At 35.1% G+C, this 18809-nt stretch overlaps 1 protein-coding gene across 3 annotated transcripts in view; it reads right to left on the reverse strand.

Annotated features, from left to right (window-relative positions):
- The window catches only part of LOC124360540 (protein trachealess), a 278070-nt gene that overhangs the window by 4059 nt on the left and 255202 nt on the right, over nucleotides 1-18809 (reverse strand). For all 3 annotated transcript variants that reach the window (XM_046814252.1, XM_046814253.1, XM_046814251.1), the window contains 8 exons: nucleotides 17997-18073; nucleotides 17381-17470; nucleotides 8552-8720; nucleotides 5906-6027; nucleotides 3314-3507; nucleotides 1821-1927; nucleotides 644-791; nucleotides 86-216 (listed from right to left, as the gene is read on the reverse strand). In XM_046814252.1, the coding sequence (XP_046670208.1) occupies nucleotides 86-216; nucleotides 644-791; nucleotides 1821-1927; nucleotides 3314-3507; nucleotides 5906-6027; nucleotides 8552-8720; nucleotides 17381-17470; nucleotides 17997-18073 (1038 nt within the window). The remainder of the gene's footprint in view (nucleotides 1-85; nucleotides 217-643; nucleotides 792-1820; nucleotides 1928-3313; nucleotides 3508-5905; nucleotides 6028-8551; nucleotides 8721-17380; nucleotides 17471-17996; nucleotides 18074-18809) is intronic.

The following is an 18809-nucleotide window of genomic DNA, read 5'->3' on the forward strand; positions in this document are numbered from 1 at the left end:
TAGGGTGTGGGCTGTAAATCTGCTGAGACATGTAAACACTATTTAGTAATCTTTTACCTTTAATTTTATTTTTTATTATACTGACCTCCTTTGTCAGCATCAGGAGAACCATTTTCTGGGTCATTCCCCCCTGTCTCCTCCCGTTTCACACCTCTCTGAGCGATGTTCTCTTCTAGTTGACAGCAGTCCATGATGAGGTTTTTGAATTCCTTCCCACTAAAAAATTTAATTAGGTAATTGTTTAATATGTACAACAAATTTCATATGTTACGCTAATATTAATAATCACTAATATATTAGGATTTGCCTTTTTTTATCATTAAAAGCTTTGGAGCTATGATCAAAGTTCTATGGTACTCAACTCACTAAGTGTTCTAATCATTGGATAGAGCAAAACTAATAGCTACTTAATTTTGAATCATTTATCAGCTAAGTAGAATTTTGGTTGTTTCTGAATGGCAGAGCATTTTCTGAAGTAAATAAATGTACAATTATAAAACAAAAAATGCATACAGTCATTTTTGAAATTTCTGAATTATAATTAAAAGTTTGTGAAATACTTTATCTGAAAAGTCCAAATTTGTGTAAAAGTTTGATAACTATATCTTCACAATTTGTATTCGTTCCACATTTTTTAACACACCTGACAACATAGTTGACACAGATGATATTCTGTTCCTCAGCATTCTTGGAGTTGCAGACGACAGTGGCACATGTTTGTATCCAAGTATAGCCTCCATTCTTGTTCATTATTCTGTAGTAGTGGGTCAACACTTGTCCTTTATTGATTACTGAAAACAAATACATAATTGTAACGGTCTTATATTTTATCAAAGTATTAGCATTGAAATATTACTTACAGCCTTACACCCTAATAGCCACTGATTGAGTGAGCTACATTACAAGGAAGTGGAGTTTGTCTAAATAATAGTGTAATTCAATGATAAGTACATGTAGAACAATCAATCATATAAATTGTAGGTTGTGAATAAATAAGAAAACACTTTTGGAAATCATCATTATATGCTAATTCACTTATACATGTTCCTCAGAGGTTGGGATGTGGCATCATTATACTAGATCATCAGTCATGTCAGTATTGATGGGGGTCAATACCAATAATGATATTATACTTTTGCAAATTATATTTTTATTATGTTGAAACATTTAAAACAAATCACCAAACAAGTAAATAATATCTTCAAAATAATGAGAATGAAGATTGAGAATTTCATAGGTCATCTTCTGATCATTAACTGACTAACTAAAAGCATATTCACCAAGCAATAATTACAATTATTGAATTGATAGAAACTGATTTACAAACAAGCAGGACATGTAGGACAAGGATGAGAAACAGAGCAGTTAGAGGTGGTGATAGGGGGAGGGTTGTTTTAAGAGAAGGAGAGGGAATAATATTAAATTTGTTACAATACTTTTAAGGGCAGTAACATTGATTTCAGAATATAACTAATCTAAACTTGGGATTGCTAACCTACAATATTTTTTATCAGATGCATTCATCATTCAACTGACATAACAAAATCAGAATCATAAGCCTATTTTAATTTTTGGCAGCTGGTAAATAAAGTAATTACTAGCAAGTTATTTGTTGAGTTTTAAAGATCAATCAGTGGCAAACGAATTTTGAGATGGAACATACCAGAATGCTATTGGTATCTCTTTCTGAAAAAATGAAGATTTTGGGTTTGTGTGGTAAAATTTCCCCTGCACCTCAGAAGTGCATACATGTATTTTGACATTAATTTTGCCACTGATGATCTACCATCTAATGAGTCGCAAATCAAATGTTGACTTACAATCTATATGACTTTTCCTGAGCCTGTTGGCGTCCTCGCCGTGACATAGTGTGTACAGGTTCATGCCAGTGATCTCCTCAGCTGTGTAGTCTAGCAGGTCTGCCACCCTAACAGACACACATACATCTCTCGTGAGTTATCAAACTAATAAAAACATTTGGTGATGTTTTGCAACTAAAATATTATGTTGATAAGTACGTTTCTAACAAAAATGTTTAATTCATCCATTCAGTACTGTACCAATACCTTCAACTAAACTTATCAAGAACATCCACCTCAAGTTTTATAAATTTATAAAATAAGTATAGAAAATATAAGTTGGACTATAGATATAGTATTGGTAGGTTACACATAATATCCATTGATAACACGTTATATAAAACTATTTACTATGTTTGCTGATCTATGTAGGTACTTTTTCATATAATAAATCAGAAAAATAACTAACATTTGTTACATTAGGTGTACATGCATATATTTTCTAATGTTTATTAGTAAAACTACAATTTTTGATGGAAACCCATAAACATTTACTTGGTAGTGATCATCTAATTAATTATTATTGCAACAATGTTAGGATCGCCCTAGTTTGGAGTTTTAGGTAGGTGTTTCATCATGATTATTTTATCATCCTTATCTCATTGTCTAGAAGTGTTAAGTCATTAACATATTGCAAAATGGGTTCACATCCCACCTTGTTCTCAGTTTGGGATTGGAATTGATCAAGTCTTAAATTTTTTGCAAAACATTAAGTAAAATGTCTTAACTTGGATTAAATTTTAAAGTGGCTTTATATGTGACTATTTTTCAATTATATTCTGAATTTCTAGAAGTGGTTTTAGTAGTTTGTTTTACAATGATGAACTTCTAAAAACTCTGCTACTCACTAAAATTGAGAAAAAATTTGATTGTGTTCTGTGCTGAGTAAAGAGGACAGAAACAGCACTTAATAAATAGTTGCTTTACTCAGCAATGTTACTGTAAAGTAACCCAGAACTGGATTGAATAGAGCAGAATGCAATGAACATGTCTTATCTCACAAAACTGAAGAAATTTTGGAGTCCTTGAAAGAAAATGACAAAAAGCATACTGAATCTGTTTTACAAGCCGATCTTGTCATGTGTGACTCCTGAGAATTTGCAATAAAAAATAACACTAGTTGTCAATTTTTAATACAAAATCAGTACTAATGGCAATCAGGAAGCATTCCAACTTAATCAAAAAAAGTAAGATCCAGTAAGTGTAAAATTCAGCTATAGCACTGATGATGGAAGTGGATACTTAAAACAAGGTATCTTTTCTGAAAACAAGATCTCTTCCCAAACAAAGAACTTCTGGTGGGAAATAGACTGGGTACTAAAGTACGGTACATTTTATTTATTTTAAAGTTCATTGGCTTGATTTTGATTATAAGATTATTTACTTTTAGAACTATGCATTTAATAGAGAATAATCTATTATAATTGCAATTAATCAAGAAATTGATGTATTACCTGGGTTCACAATGTGCTATTCGGAAGTCAAAATTGATCCTGGTGACAAACATGTCAGACTCTAGCCTGATCTCATGAACACTGGGTGGGGGAAGAGCGATGGCAAGTGACACCATGCCCATGAGTGGAGGGGCAGCTTTGCGACTGTGTGAGAATGTGTACTGTGGCCTCAGACGACACAGCAGTAGCACCACCTGCACAGACATATTGTATATGGTTACATCTAAGAAACATATATGGACACAATTTGTTCATTGATAAACAAGTACATGTGCCTGACTTACTGTCACAAAATAAATATATGGAGAACAGATTCATAAATCCCAACATATTCCATTTGTTTCTATCATTCTTTTTAATATCCCCCAATATTGTTTAAAATTAACTGTTAATTAGACAGAACATACCAGTTGATTGATAAAACATCTGTTTTTGTTGTTGTTATCAAACAACAATTTATTGGTAAGGAAGCTGAGTTCAGGAACAGAACTACCTCAGTAGGGGAAACATTTCTTCCTTATCTTGAAACAGTTACAGACACTTTACTGCTCGACAATTAATCTTGTGCTCTTGTGTTCACCTTAATAGCTGTACAACTTAGTCCTTTTGTAACCTTTCCATGCTTCTACAAATAACCAGGCTTGTAACTATACAAATTAGACTAATGATTTGGAATAAATGTGGAGGAATTTTGGGATTTAATTGCATATTTACCAAATACGCATATAAATAAATAGTGTAATTATAATACCATTAAAACATCGGTTTCAATATTAAATGTTTAACTGTGTCTTAAACAATTAATTATTCATTAAGAGCAGCATAGCTTGAAGGAAACGATTCACATGCTTACATCAGGTTGTATTGTTATAGCAAAGTATTTGCCACCTTATATTTACTGAGACTGTGTTTACCGTGCATGGTACAAAATTTAATGTACAGTAAAAGTCCGATTAACTGAGCTAAACGTAACCGGGACTACCTCGTATACTGAAAAAGACGGACAAAACGAAGATTGCAATGAAATATTTAAAATAACAGAAAACTTAACATTGATTGATAAAAATGGTTTACTTTATACAATAGGTTGCTTAAGTCACCACCCTCAGGCGCATACTTACCTCGGCGTACCATTAATACACTAAGAAGTCATGTAATATATACATATAATCATTTAGTACTATAAGGGCGTGTCAGTGAGTCTTGTAAAGTGCAAGGGTCAATGCGATGACTAGGTTAAAACAGGCTCACTCACCAGGTGCTGTCTGCATTGGTCGTGTCAGTGAGTCGTGTGAAGTGCGAGCCTCAGTGCGATGACTAAGTTAACCTCAATCTCACTCACCAGACGCTGTCTGTACTGGTCGTGTCAGAAAGTCGTGTGAAATGCGAGGCTCAGTGCGATGACTAAGTTAACCCCAGTCTCACTCACCAGGTGCTGTCTGTATTGGTTGTGTCAGTGAGTCGTGTGAACTGCGAGTCTCAGTGTGATGACTAAGTTAACCTCAATCTCACTCGCCAGGCGCTGTCTGTATTGGTCGTGTCAGTGAGTCGTGTGAAGTGCGAGCCTCAGTGCGATGACTAAGTTAACCTCAATCTCACTCACCAGGCGCTGTCTGTATTGGTCGTGTCAGAAAGTCGTGTGAAATGCGAGGCTCAGTGCGATGACTAAGTTAACCCCAGTCTCACTCACCAGGTGCTGTCTGTATTGGTTGTGTCAGTGAGTCGTGTGAAGTGCGAGCCTCAGTGCGATGACTAAGTTAACCTCAATCTCACTCACCAGGCGCTGTCTGTATTGGTCGTGTCAGTGAGTCGTGTGAAGTGCGAGCCTCAGTGCGATGACTAAGTTAACCTCAATCTCACTCACCAGGCGCTGTCTGTATTGGTCGTGTCAGTGAGTCGTGTGAAGTGTGAGCCTCAGTGCGATGACTAAGTTAACCTCAATCTCACTCACCAGGCGCTGTCTGTATTGGTCGTGTCAGTGAGTCGTGTGAAGTGCGAGCCTCAGTGCGATGACTAAGTTAACCCCAGTCTCACTCACCAGACGCTGTCTGTATTGGTCGTCTCAGTGAGTTGTGTGAAGTACGAGGCTCAGTGCGATGACTAAGCTAACCCCAGGCTCACTCTGTTTGGTGCCACTGAGCCAATTAAGCCATATAACGACCCTGATATTGTCTGCCCCAACCCTTTCTCTAGATTACTTCTTAACCCTATTTTCTTTCCCTTTGCAAGGTTGTTCAAACTCGTCAACACGTCTTAAAGAGGCAATTCCCAGTTTTGTTATTCCTTACCGCAACCGTAACTTCTACCCCTCAATAGTCTTCCCAATTGTCTCTTCACTTATTAATGAATCATGACAGACATTTTATCTTGGAGACATTGACAATTTTCCTTCTTTTCACCTGCTATTTAAATCTTTACATAAATCAGACATAATTGATATCTCAGAAGACGTTACATACAAAAATGTAAACCGGGTTATAATTATAAACCGGATGTTTATAAATCATGGTAATTTGTAACACGTGAGATAAACAAACAACGTGTAAGAAATAGTGCCAATTTGGAACATAAAAAGCAACTCTATGTACTTACCCGGTAACCGGAAGACTTGAAATGACAGCCCCGCTTGGTCAGAGTAGACTTCATGCGAACACAGAACGCTCGCTCCAACCCCTTGTAGGCTGACGTGCTGGTGAGGGACATGAGGGAAGACACTGCAACATAACATTTTTATTTACTTCCGTTGCCTTATTCAGATCCGTCCTTGGCGCCCATCTTGATCGTAACGCCATAAGAACAATGCTAAAATTCATGCACTTTTACGACCTTATTTTAGTAGTAGAATTATGGGGATGTCTCATTTTAAAGATATATCCATCCTTTTTTTAGTCTTTCGATCATTTTGTAGTTTGTTCAGAGAAAATCTTAATATTTTTTGTACTTTACCGTTTAAATATACAAGAAGTCTATACTTTACAAGAAACTTTAAATGCGTTTAGATGCGTATTAATACGAGTATATATTTAAAATACGACATCACCTATAAGGTTATGTAAATATGACATCTACAATAGCAAAATAAGGTTGTAACAGTAAATGACGTTTAACACTTTTCTTAAGGGGAAAAACTCAAGGTCGAAGATCAAACATTATAGCCAGCTCGTAATGTTCATGACAGGCAGAAGGCATTTTGAAGAGTTTTTCTTATAATTTCAATTGCACGATAACAAGCCTATATACCTAACAGATTTTCCTCTAACTAAACTCATTTTGTTCTAGCGTTACCGTCGTTAACGATTTACTGCCCGTAGGGCCAGATTAGTTTGTTGGAGGAAAGAAGAGGTGTCATCGTGAGTCTTTCCATCTTTTGGAATACCGACGTTAAACGAGCCCAACAATCGTTGAATCATGAGATGTAATATATCACTCGGCAATAGTCCTTGTTCACATTAATAGATTAAGCTCATTACGGCTAACGGAGATCTAAACATAGTGAGAGATTGTATCGTAAGACGACAAGATGTCAACAAGCATCACCGAACTTTACGATGTTATTTGGTGAAGGCTTATTATTCGCGCCCATTCTAGTTTCGTTGAACAACTCTCGAAAGTTTGATGCGTCTAATGAGCGAGGTTACGTTTAACGTTTAAAATTGCAAGAGAGTTGAGCATCATCGTAATAAATTAGGACTTCAGAGTGAAAAACTGTAACTATTTCTCTGAAGTATATTGGATATTTAATAATTTGTCATATTATACTATAATGGATTTAGAATTATGTAGTCCATTAAGTAGTTTATTGAGATAAGGAGTAGTACCGTATATGAATATTTTTCTACACAAATTTGAACTTAAATTTCTTTGAAGTTTGTTATTTACGATGCAGGATGTCAAAGATAATTGGATTTCCGACGTTTACGATTTTATATGTTACTAAATGTGTAACACAACGTTTCGGGGATTTCAATCTTACCTCTTTATCAGGTGAAATAATAGTTAGTCTATTACACAAGAAAGATAAAAATAAGAGGAAGAAAATAGGTCAAACATAGGGCTTCCCGAAATCTGCTTCGAATCCAAACAGGAGGAAATTATTAACCAAGGCCTTTTTATAAACTTGTTATAGATTTTGTAACGTAAAACCGTAGCAAATGTCCGAAATACTATTATTCTTATTTTGATTTGTTACCCAAGCACAGTTTAAGAGTTTTTTGCGATCGGAATGAGTGCGAGTGAGAGCGAGACGAGACAAAGCGTGAAGATGATGTGTCAGGTGTCAGGAAGTACGGCTGATTGAGTTCGTCCTCTACCTCCATCGGCAATAGACACAGCGTGGTGTATCATGGTGCGGGGGGGGGGAGAAGGAGGAATCACCGGCCAACCGTCCGTGACCATACCTGAGCTTGATCGTGCCAGGGTCAAGCGACACACAGTCCATTTCACACTTTCTGCCCTGGGCATCGCCATTACAGCTGATAACGTTGTATGGTGCTTCCAAAATACTGAACAGGCGAAATCATATCTCAATGTATATCTCAATTCTCTCCATTTGTATGATATATGTATAATTTTCCCTAATGCTAATCCGTATTTTGTTGTGAAGAGAGGATAGGGAGGATTGAATATGATAATTTATTATACGTGCTTTGTTTTCTACATAATTTATGCATATTTATATTGCACACTTAAGCAGTTGCAATTCCAACTATAAAGTAAGCAATTTTAAAGCACGTATTTAGACTTAAATGTGAAGTTATACCTATATCTTCTATTAAAGGAGCATGGAAGGGGGGTTTGCAGGGCCAGCTTTATTATTGTGCGTGTTGCAGTAAAAAGTATAATACCTCACAGGCTATCTAGACAGTGTATAACAAACACCTACATCTTAATAGTGAAGGTTATATGAACTTGATCACCAGCTGAATGAATTATTTTTAATGTTCTTCAACATTCAATAAGCTCTATTGGTGCTATTGATATCAACTCGTAATGTACAAATTTTTAAAACTTTCAGTATTGAAAAAACTCAACCCTGTTAACTTACACAAGGGACAAAACAATCCATAACTTTTTCAATTCTAAATTCATGTACATAATTATATTATGAAGGATCTATTTTATCAAACCAGTTTAATTACATTGTTACTAATGTAGAGAACTATTATAGGAGTATATTTGTCAAATAGATAGAATTAATGTAGTTTTTTTGTAATTTCAGGAATGAAGATATTTCCTTACCATCGGGGTTAGCAGTGCCTGCACTGGTGTTGGTACCCTCCTCAGAAGCTGCACTGCTAGGAGACGCCAACCCCTGTCCCTGTGATAGACCCAGACCCAGCTGTTCCGCCATCTCAGAGTGATCCTGGTGATGGATATAGTCGAATACACTGCTCCCCGTCATCTCCACCTGCAATATCACATCCATTCATTAGTAAAACACTGACACCATCTCGGATAGACCCAGACCCAGCTGTTCCGCCATCTCATAGTGATCCTGGTGATGGATATAGACGAATACACTGCTCCCCATCATCTCCACCTGCAATATCACATCTATTAATTAGCAATACACTGACAGCATTTCGGATAGACCCAGACCCAGCTGTTCCGCCATCTCATAGTGATCCTGGTGATGGATATAGTCGAATACACTGCTCCCCGTCATCTCCACCTGCAATATCACATCCATTCATTAGTAAAACACTGACACCATCTCGGATAGACCCAGACCCAGCTGTTCCGCCATCTCATAGTGATCCTGGTGATGGATATAGTCGAATACACTGCTCCCCGTCATCTCCACCTGCAATATCACATCCATTCATTAGTAAAACACTGACACCATCTCGGATAGACCCAGACCCAGCTGTTCCGCCATCTCATAGTGATCCTGGTGATGGATATAGACGAATACACTGCTCCCCGTCATCTCCACCTGCAATATCACATCCATTCATTAGTAAAACACTGACACCATCTCGGATAGACCCAGACCCAGCTGTTCCGCCATCTCATAGTGATCCTGGTGATGGATATAGACGAATACACTGCTCCCCGTCATCTCCACCTGCAATATCACATCCATTCATTAGCAAAACACTGACAGCATCTCAGATATTTCTAACTGCAATATCAAAATACATTGAGCATATACATTGGGCTGTCTCAGGTCCAGCCATTCCGTTATCTGAGACTGATCCTTGTTGGGGATATAGTAGAATGAGAGTTTTCTCCGAATTATCTTAGTCTAAAATATCATAGCTGTTCATTGGTAGACCATTGATAGTATCTCAGGTAGCTTCATAACCAGCTCTCCTGTCATCTCAAAGTGTTCTCAGTTGGGGGTGTAGTAGTAGAATATGTCTTTACCTTCGTCTCTACCTCCAGTATCACCCGTTTTGAGTAGAGTAGACTCTCTGATTCAGCTGCTCTATCATATTAGAGTGTTGTTATATGGCAATTGTTCTCCATCATCTCCACTGCCTGGTTATAACTATCCACGAGAGGTTACAGATAAACATATTACTGGACGTTACACTAAATTGGTGTATGAATCATTTACTATTCATATTGTAATACACCATATCTTACTGACATGATAGCTGACTTGTTGGTTACCACCATAAAACACATATGGTATTTTTCCAGTTACGTATATTTCATGGGAAATTAATCGATAAGAGTTGGCCAACGGTATATGAACAAAATAATTGAGGTCGATGGTTACTAAGAGTGCTTTGGTTAGAAAACAATAATTCGGCTAAATAAAGAAAACCGCCAGAAGCATAACCTGAATGAAGCCCTATGTTGTGACACTGTCCAGTCTCGGTCATATTTTATGTACCGGAGACATATTGTCTTTAACTGGGTGGAAGTAAATCAGTTATGAACAATAAGCTGTTCATGTGCTTAAATCCAAAATTAATATTTGTTGATGGAAATATAATTTTCATACTACTATAAAGTTAGTAGGCCACTAAATATGAGTGATCAGTGGCCAAAGATATGTAATGGTATGAAGGAATGGCGAGGTGCAGTAGTGGTATAATTGGGGCATGACGCATGAGTGGACGTGCCAGTCGATAGCGACGCCCGCCACGGCAGCCAGGCTACGTGCTCGCTACGTGGGCGTGGGACGTGCTGCATAGCCTGCTGAGTGGGGGCGTATACATGTGCAGTCCCCGTTTGATAAATAATAATAAAAACAAATAACATTTAAGAATAATAATGCGATAGATAGTTAGTTAGTAAACATATACGTTTACGTTGCATACGTTTTTATGCAATAATTACTTCTCTCTACCTGGAAGAGTCGGGAAATTGTGGTGAAAATCTTAAAGTAAGTATCCATGTTAAAGGAAGCTGTACGTGTTCATTACACAGACATTTCCATGAGACGAGAGGTGGGTGATACTGAAGTAAATATCCTAAATTTAAATGTATTTGTACTAGCTGTACACTACCTACGGAATAAAATATCAATTTATGATACGAGAGTACGGAATTATATCAATGTGTGTGTTTTGTCCTTCCTAATAGCAGTTACCTGTGGCTTTGCACGTAATTCCTATTGAGTAACAGATACGTCATATGTGTATCCTTTTTTTAAATGACACAATAAACACCCCTGATATAAGTGAACACTCACTGGAAGATGTTATAACCTCCAGATTCATTCCAGAATAATTGGACTGTAAGTTTAAAGTGAAATGTTTTGGGGCCGTGAAGTCGGGAAGTTTTTATGAGTACTCATGCAATACAGAAATTGTCCTGCAACATTCCATTAGAGTTAATTGAATAGTTCCAACAATTTCAATAACTCTTGAACTATTTTAGCCAGTGTGAAGGAATACCAATTCAATAGTAATTTTAGTGAAAGCACTCATGGTGTAATGTGATGTACTCCTGTAATCATTCAGAAAAGTGTAGCTATTCATTAAGGTACACATATACATGCACATATGATTTCAGTTTTCATGGTTAAAAGGGTCAAAAACTAAACAAAATTGTCACAGGCTCTTGTTTCAAGTTTAGAGCGTGAAGAACCATTTTTGGTTCGAATAAATCATATTTCACATGCCATATAGAGTTGGTCTAGTTTCCACGATCATAAAAATATATGCAGACTAGGGCTGAAAAGCCTACTTAAATCAAAAGGTGTCTACTTCTAAGAGCTTTATGGGCCTGGAATTGAGACGATTGTCTGAACAAATACACTATTTTCTCTTTTAGCTTGATTTCCTGAAAACTTTAAAATCTCAACTTATGGCAAAATGTGCTTGATGTATTTCCTTGAAATTTTGAACAGATATTCCATCTACCTCCTTTGCATTGTATAACCCAATTTACTCAATAATAACCTTTAAAAACAAAATTAAAGTTTGTGATTGCTATTTTAATCCATTTTATATATATAGTGTATATATATATATATATATATATATAGTATATATAATATATATTATATTAAAAATTATATATATATATACACACACATATATACATATATATAGCATGGTATCAACTACTTTCTTTTTAATCTCAATAAATTCTGTATTTTAAAATTTGCATGGTCTGTTTCACCAGATTCAGTAAAGTTCTTGGATACTTATATATTTATTGAAAATTACAATTTGAAAACAAAAATTCATATCAAAGACAACAACAAAATGCAATATTTGCATTTCACCAGTTGCCATCCAATTCACATTACAACATCTATCCTAAGAGTCTATCACTAAGGACAACAAATCTTTGTAGCAATCAAACTGACTTTCATAACTACATAAATATAGGCTACTGTCTAATGTACTTTTTTAAAGAGGTATCCAAAACATGTTGTTTATAAACAAATCAAAGCATCTAAAAATAATTCCAGTGCTATTAATCCTAATGACCCTGAGTTATTACTCAATATTATTAAATAAACAAAATTCTGAAGGTTTCTTTTTCTATTTTGGAATATTTTTCGGATACTAGACATTAATTTTCTAAGCCCTCTAAAGTAATCTTTAAAAAAACCTCAAAATTTACAAAACTTCCTCTCTAGACCGAAATTAAACTATGAAGGCAATCCAAAAAGTAATAACATCAAATGTAACATCTTCCTTGCAAGAAGCCAAGATGCGGCATTTGTAAGATGTTAACAAATTCGAACTTTTTAAAAGTAGTACAACTGAAAAAGGATATTCTACTAAAGGTAACATTGATTGCACCACAAAAACGTCATTATCAACTAACCTGTGGATTCTGTCCCAAATATTTATTATATTGGGAAAACCCATCACTCCAATAGGATTGAGAATAACCAATCATCGGTTTCATGTTGTTCATGAAAATTATCAGAGACCATTATCTGCTCATGTGATTCAACGCAATCAAAATAAATTAGAAAATTGCTTCGGTCTAATAGGAATTTATACCATTTAGAGCCAAATCCCAACCAAAATACTAATCTAATAAATTTAAAAAATGTTGAAATCGCATATCAATTAATTTTAAAATTAAGGCAACCAGATAGGTTGAACCTAAGATGATTCCTTTTCCTTCTTATATAATTGTTTAGTTCTATGTAAACATTAAAAATATTCTACATTCAGCTGATTTGAATCTTAGTGTTTATGGTATTTATTCGTTAAAATTATTTTTTTATTTATGTTTTGAATTCTTGGTTTCGGTTCTGTTTCTTTGTTTAATTAAGTCAGTGTTTTTCTAAAGAGAGAAAATCGAAAGGGAAATGGAACTTAAAAATTAAAACACGAACACTGGATTTTCTATTTTCTTTAACCTTTGAACTACTTGGAAGAGTTTATATGTATTAACTTTAATATAATATTAATATAATTGGACTTTTAAGATTAAAAAAAGAAAAGTCCAAGGATGGATCCCTGTGTGTGGCCACCAAGGTAATCGAGATGTCTCTTCTAGCTTGCTAGTTTTTCCGTGTGTAAATCATATATTTGAATAGCAATTTTCCAGCTTTATGATTTTAAAGCATTATTTAGTGACATTCCTCGATATACATAAAGATACAGTTCTGATTCCACAAAGATATTTCCGATTATTCAACCTTAAGTTTCAAGTTCGAAATCTTCCTAAAAGTATACAAAAACTATACATCGTATTGCTTTAAGTCTCAAGTGTTCTGTCCAACAATGCAGGAAGATATGGCAACACGATGCCATCGAAGATCATGCAATCTTTCAATTTACTCTCGATAGATGTTTGAAAGTTCCAGATAAGATGAAAAGGATTTATGCATCTAAAAATTTACATTAATAATTCTTAAAGGTTTTAGGAATGGTTGACCGTACGTCAAATAACTTTGATTACAAAATTTTAGTCGTAAAGTTAACATAGTAATAGATGTCTCTGTAAAACCCTATAAATTACGCATATAAAGTGCAAAGTATGGTGTTTACATTTTAGTTTCTGACTCTTGTGTACATTGAAACGTTACATAAACATGTTCTACCAAATATTCGAATCTTAAAACCCTCAATATTGTATTTGAATTTAGTTGCATTCAGACACTAGGACGAATTTAATCGATAGCCAATAAAAGACGGTGATACCATCCATATGGCTATAGATCACAAAAGCAGAGGGGTTTGTAATGTTGCTGGCTGAAAAACTTGCAACTGTAGAACCTTGAAGAAGTAACTTTTCCTAGATTCCCGAAAGTCCTGGAGGATATCCCGGGCCGGCAGCCATGTTGCTCGGGCTCACTATTGATTGTTGGAACGACATTAGGACTCTGGGCACGGAGGCGGACGTGAGAAGCATTCCCCGCCGCCGCCGCCAACACCGCCCGCCACTCCGCTGAGCCGAACCGCCCCGCACCGCCTCCACCGCCTCCACAAGCATTCAATGGTCTCAAATAGCAAACCTTTCATCAATATTTAAACTAATAGAAAACCCGCTGTTTGCACTTTTCACACACAATACCTTGCATTTGACGTTGAGTATCCGAATTTTAGATACTATTTTAACACCTACCTAGTGGTATGAATATGATATGGTAGCCGCGGTTTGGTTCAATAAAGCCGTCTTTTAAAGTCTGCAGTCATATTAAACACCTTTTTCAGCAATAATCATTTTTAGCATTTAAAGTTTATGATGGTTATTTGAAATAATAATTATGCTTTGACGTTTGTCACATTATTTTAAATTTGATAATTATTGCAACGTTGCATGTGTTAGTCACCAAATAAACGTCTTTTTTTAAACAGTCTCTTTCATAAAAAATTTTTTTAAGCAACAGACCAAGTAACGTGAAACTCAATCTCTCGGTTGGAATTCCGTGATCAGACCCAGGAGGTTGACAACTGAAGTCCTGACACAAGAATACTACAAAGAAGACCACATTTTGTTAAAACAGTTTGGGTAACTTTTAAAACACTAGTACTTCAAGAATAACACGAAAAATGCTATTTTGTAAAAGTGACGCTAGCGACCTGTTACCACATGTCTAGAAAAGTTTCTAAGGAACATGTGAACATATTTGGAAAGGTGAGATTGTAAAGAATAACAAACAAACAAAATCCGAAATTGTAACTTTTAAAATTTATTAGCCTATTTGACACTGTGTAGTAGTTCCTACATTCCGAGTGACACTTACTACACTGTATGGGTTAATAACATATATTTAATTTGTTATTATATTTAAAACATATATTTAATGTTTTATAATGAACTATAAATTAGTCCATTGTTCTATGAAAAAATCGTTTTTAAGTAGGCCCTATGTTTACAATGAGAATTCTCTTATTCTTCAAGTTATTAAACAACGGCAGAGAAATTCACCATAGTTCAGTTGATAAAAGAGAGTTGTAATAAATACAACTACTTATATTTTAAATAATTCGCATATGGAATAGAGTAAAGGTAATAGTTAATATTGTTAGTGAAATTCTGTGCTCCAATTTTCTTTGTAAACCAATATTAGCAACACTGTACAACGCTGTACAGTTTTGAATCGGAACAGGACTGTGCGAATACAAAAATTACTTATACGTTGTTAGGTCTTCGTTCATCTAGAGTGAAATGATAGTTAGTAACATTTAAAGAATTACAATTCAAAAACTCAATAAATTTGACAAAATTAATTATGATTAGTTAAAATGTTTTTGAGTTATTTCATTTTTTAAACGATAAAGACCACCTTACAAAAATGTATGAACAAAATACAAAACTTATTTCTATTAAACAAACTAATAGTACATTTGGAAAACAATGGTGTACGCAAACTGGTCTATTACACCATGAAATATATTTTTATTCTTAAAGATCTACCAAAAATATTGGTCACACTAAATGTACTACGAACTTGACGAGTATTGGTCCGATTGATCGAATCCTGATGTACAACGTTTTGGTTCTTTTAGTCAACCCCAATCCAATCAGATTTCAATCATATTCATCCATGGTAGAATCTAAACCACTTGAATTTATTTTTCGAGTCCGAACGCAACACATGACTTTAGAAACTCGATTCCAGATCCGATTTAGGAATATACAAAGGAATATACACTTAGGGGATGCTTGTTTGATTAATATTATCAATTAAATCAATATATGCATTACTAGCACGCACATATTTGATCAGGCCTGATAAGAATCCTATCGTAACATGATCAACCACGGTGTCAGCAAACCGTTATGATCAAGTACTGTAATCAAGTATATTCAGCATTTAAGGAAAGTGTCAAAATTCACAACACTTGGTCGAACACATGGTTTGTATGTTTAGTACGTTACGTTATTAAAATAATGCATTAGTTGACCTTCCATATTCTTGATAAATGCATTACATTTTGTATTATAATCAATACTTTTGATCAAACAGCAATAACGAGGGAATTAGGAGTATAAGTGTTCCGCTAGTAAATTTATTTCGGGTGTTTCAAAATGTAATCGTCAATGTCATCATTGACAGTTGTTTGCTATAAACTAAAGATAAATAGAGACGAAGTTTGATACTAGTATATTTCTGTAAGTGAGTAATCTATATTATTGTAATGTAGATATTCACACAGTCCATTAGCTGAGTAAGGGGGAACTGTAGACGTTGGAGCCGAGACGCTGAGGGCACGTGTGACTGTGACGGCATGGCACTGCGGGATGATGGTATCACCGTCACCCTGTCCCGCATACAGACTAGTTTATCCCGACATCTATCTCCGGTACCGGTACTCTGCATGTATCAGGCTAACTGTCTCACATCACATCACATCTACATCCACTTCCCATTCATTTATACACTCCCTCACTTTATACACCTCAGAGGCTCGCTCGACACTTGATTTCACAGGGAGGAATTAACAGGGACCACTTCATTAAGTGAATTAAAGTTCCCTGACATATCCGGGATTTATTTAAATATAGTGCCCTGATAATCCGTTTAGGGTCGTTCCATAATCATTAACAGCATTTTACAACAAACTTAACTTTTTTACTTTTAAAAATTCTGCTAAACTGAAAGTCACAACGTGGTCGACATATGCGATGATTGACCAATTGATTGAGTTGTATACTTTCAGTGTGGAGAAAGAGATAGATCAGTTTGGGGTAGGGGGAGCAATTTCAAATGATTTATGAATTACAATTTATATAAAGGGATTAATTAGTATTTTGTAATTTGACGATTGTTTAGTATACTCGTACGAGAGGTGGTGACAGTTAGACTACATTGTACAGACAGAATTATTTAATTACAAAATGTTAAATATAAATTAGTAAATTGATTTATCAAATATAAAATATTGAAATGAAATTCGTAAAAATTGTTTAAAAATATTAACATTATGTATAAAAAATGACTTCTTATTTCATATAGAATAGCTATAATATAGTATAATAATAATATAATTCGAGTAAAACAGTTTAAAATAATCATAAATACTTGTACGAGAGCCGTATATCAGCTTTCTGGCTTTATCAGGTAATGAGTGCACTTCTAGTACTAAATGTGCCGAAAATATCTCATAGTCAACAAACTGTTACAAAATCTCTCCATACGAAAGGTAAACATGCTTTATCTTTAAAAGAGAAAAGATTGGACGGTACCTGCGAGAGGCCGAGATAGATGGAGACAGTCTCCGAGATGTAGAGGAACCTGCCGTCCGCTGCCAGCGCGAACGCGAATCCATCCAGGGACTGAAACAGAGGAGGAATAAGTGCAACACATCAACTATTACAGGTACTCACTATGACTATTTGTTACTACACAATTAATGATCCTGCACACAAGACAAATGGTCACAAATTTGCGCTAATATCGACCTCTGTAGCCCAGTCGGAAGAGTTAGCGGCACAAGATATTCGCGCCACGATCCCGGCTATTCTTTACCGGCAAGACACGCACAAATTGACGCAACTGCCGCGATAACCCCAACAAATTACTCTTGCAGACATCCCCCCATCTACCCTGCCGCCTCTCTGTCCTTCACGTCCGCCGTACACGTCACTGTATTTTTCTGCAGTATTCATTGAAATCTTTACAACAACAGAGTATTGTATTATCTCATCTAATTTTACTACATTATAACGCTTTGCCTTAAATACAGTTCGTAATTTATATAACTGAATGTTATATTCTAACTTTATAAGTAGAATACGTCATTGATAACGTTATATTTAGCTTAAGACTTATCATTAATGTTAAGAGTAAGTTGTGACTAACCTGCAGTATATGTGTGCCCTGGTGTTGTTCGAACATCTCCATGGCGATACCTGCCGCCGTCCTCGACCTGATACCTCCTGTAACACAAAATATACTCTGTTATAGATATACCTACTCACAAAAATACATATAATATTATAATAATTGTTAAAATAGTATAAGTCATAAATCTGAAAGTCCTTCTGTTAAAAATTCTAAGATACCAATGGTATTGAAATAACATAAGCTCTCAACGATTAATTTTCATAGTCAAGTGATTTAAGTAATTGATAACAAGGCTAATAATCAATTTATTAATCAGTGATGAAAATATTCAAATAAACCACAAAGTTATTTATGATAGTAAAAAACCATTTAATAATAATATTTCACAACTTCATGAAGTTTCCAAATTAAAGAAGCAAGCTTTTATAACTGAAATGTCAATAAAAAGATGTTGCCCAGCATGTAACACCAATACGAATGACAGGAGAAACTTGATATGGATTTGCAGCATTTGAAGGTTCTACGGAGAACATGGGGGAATATGTGCTTATCATTAAATGTATTAAACCACATAAATGTCTTACTTAACCTTTCTTAATTAACAATTTCTTATGTAGTTAACCTTGATGACTCGATTAACTTAATATATTAAATTCAATTTCCCACAGTTTGTAGTTGTAAAGTGAAGTGAATACGTGGATTATGTGAATATATAATAATTTCGGTAAAAAGGAAGAATGTCGCTCAGGTTTCAATATTGCTTTCAGAATCGATTATCTTTTTAAAATTAATATAGTAAAACTTATATACCAAACTATGGTTTGGAAT

The sequence above is a fragment of the Homalodisca vitripennis genome, chromosome 4 (genome assembly GCF_021130785.1).
Source record: "Homalodisca vitripennis isolate AUS2020 chromosome 4, UT_GWSS_2.1, whole genome shotgun sequence".
NCBI lineage: Eukaryota > Metazoa > Arthropoda > Insecta > Hemiptera > Cicadellidae > Homalodisca > Homalodisca vitripennis.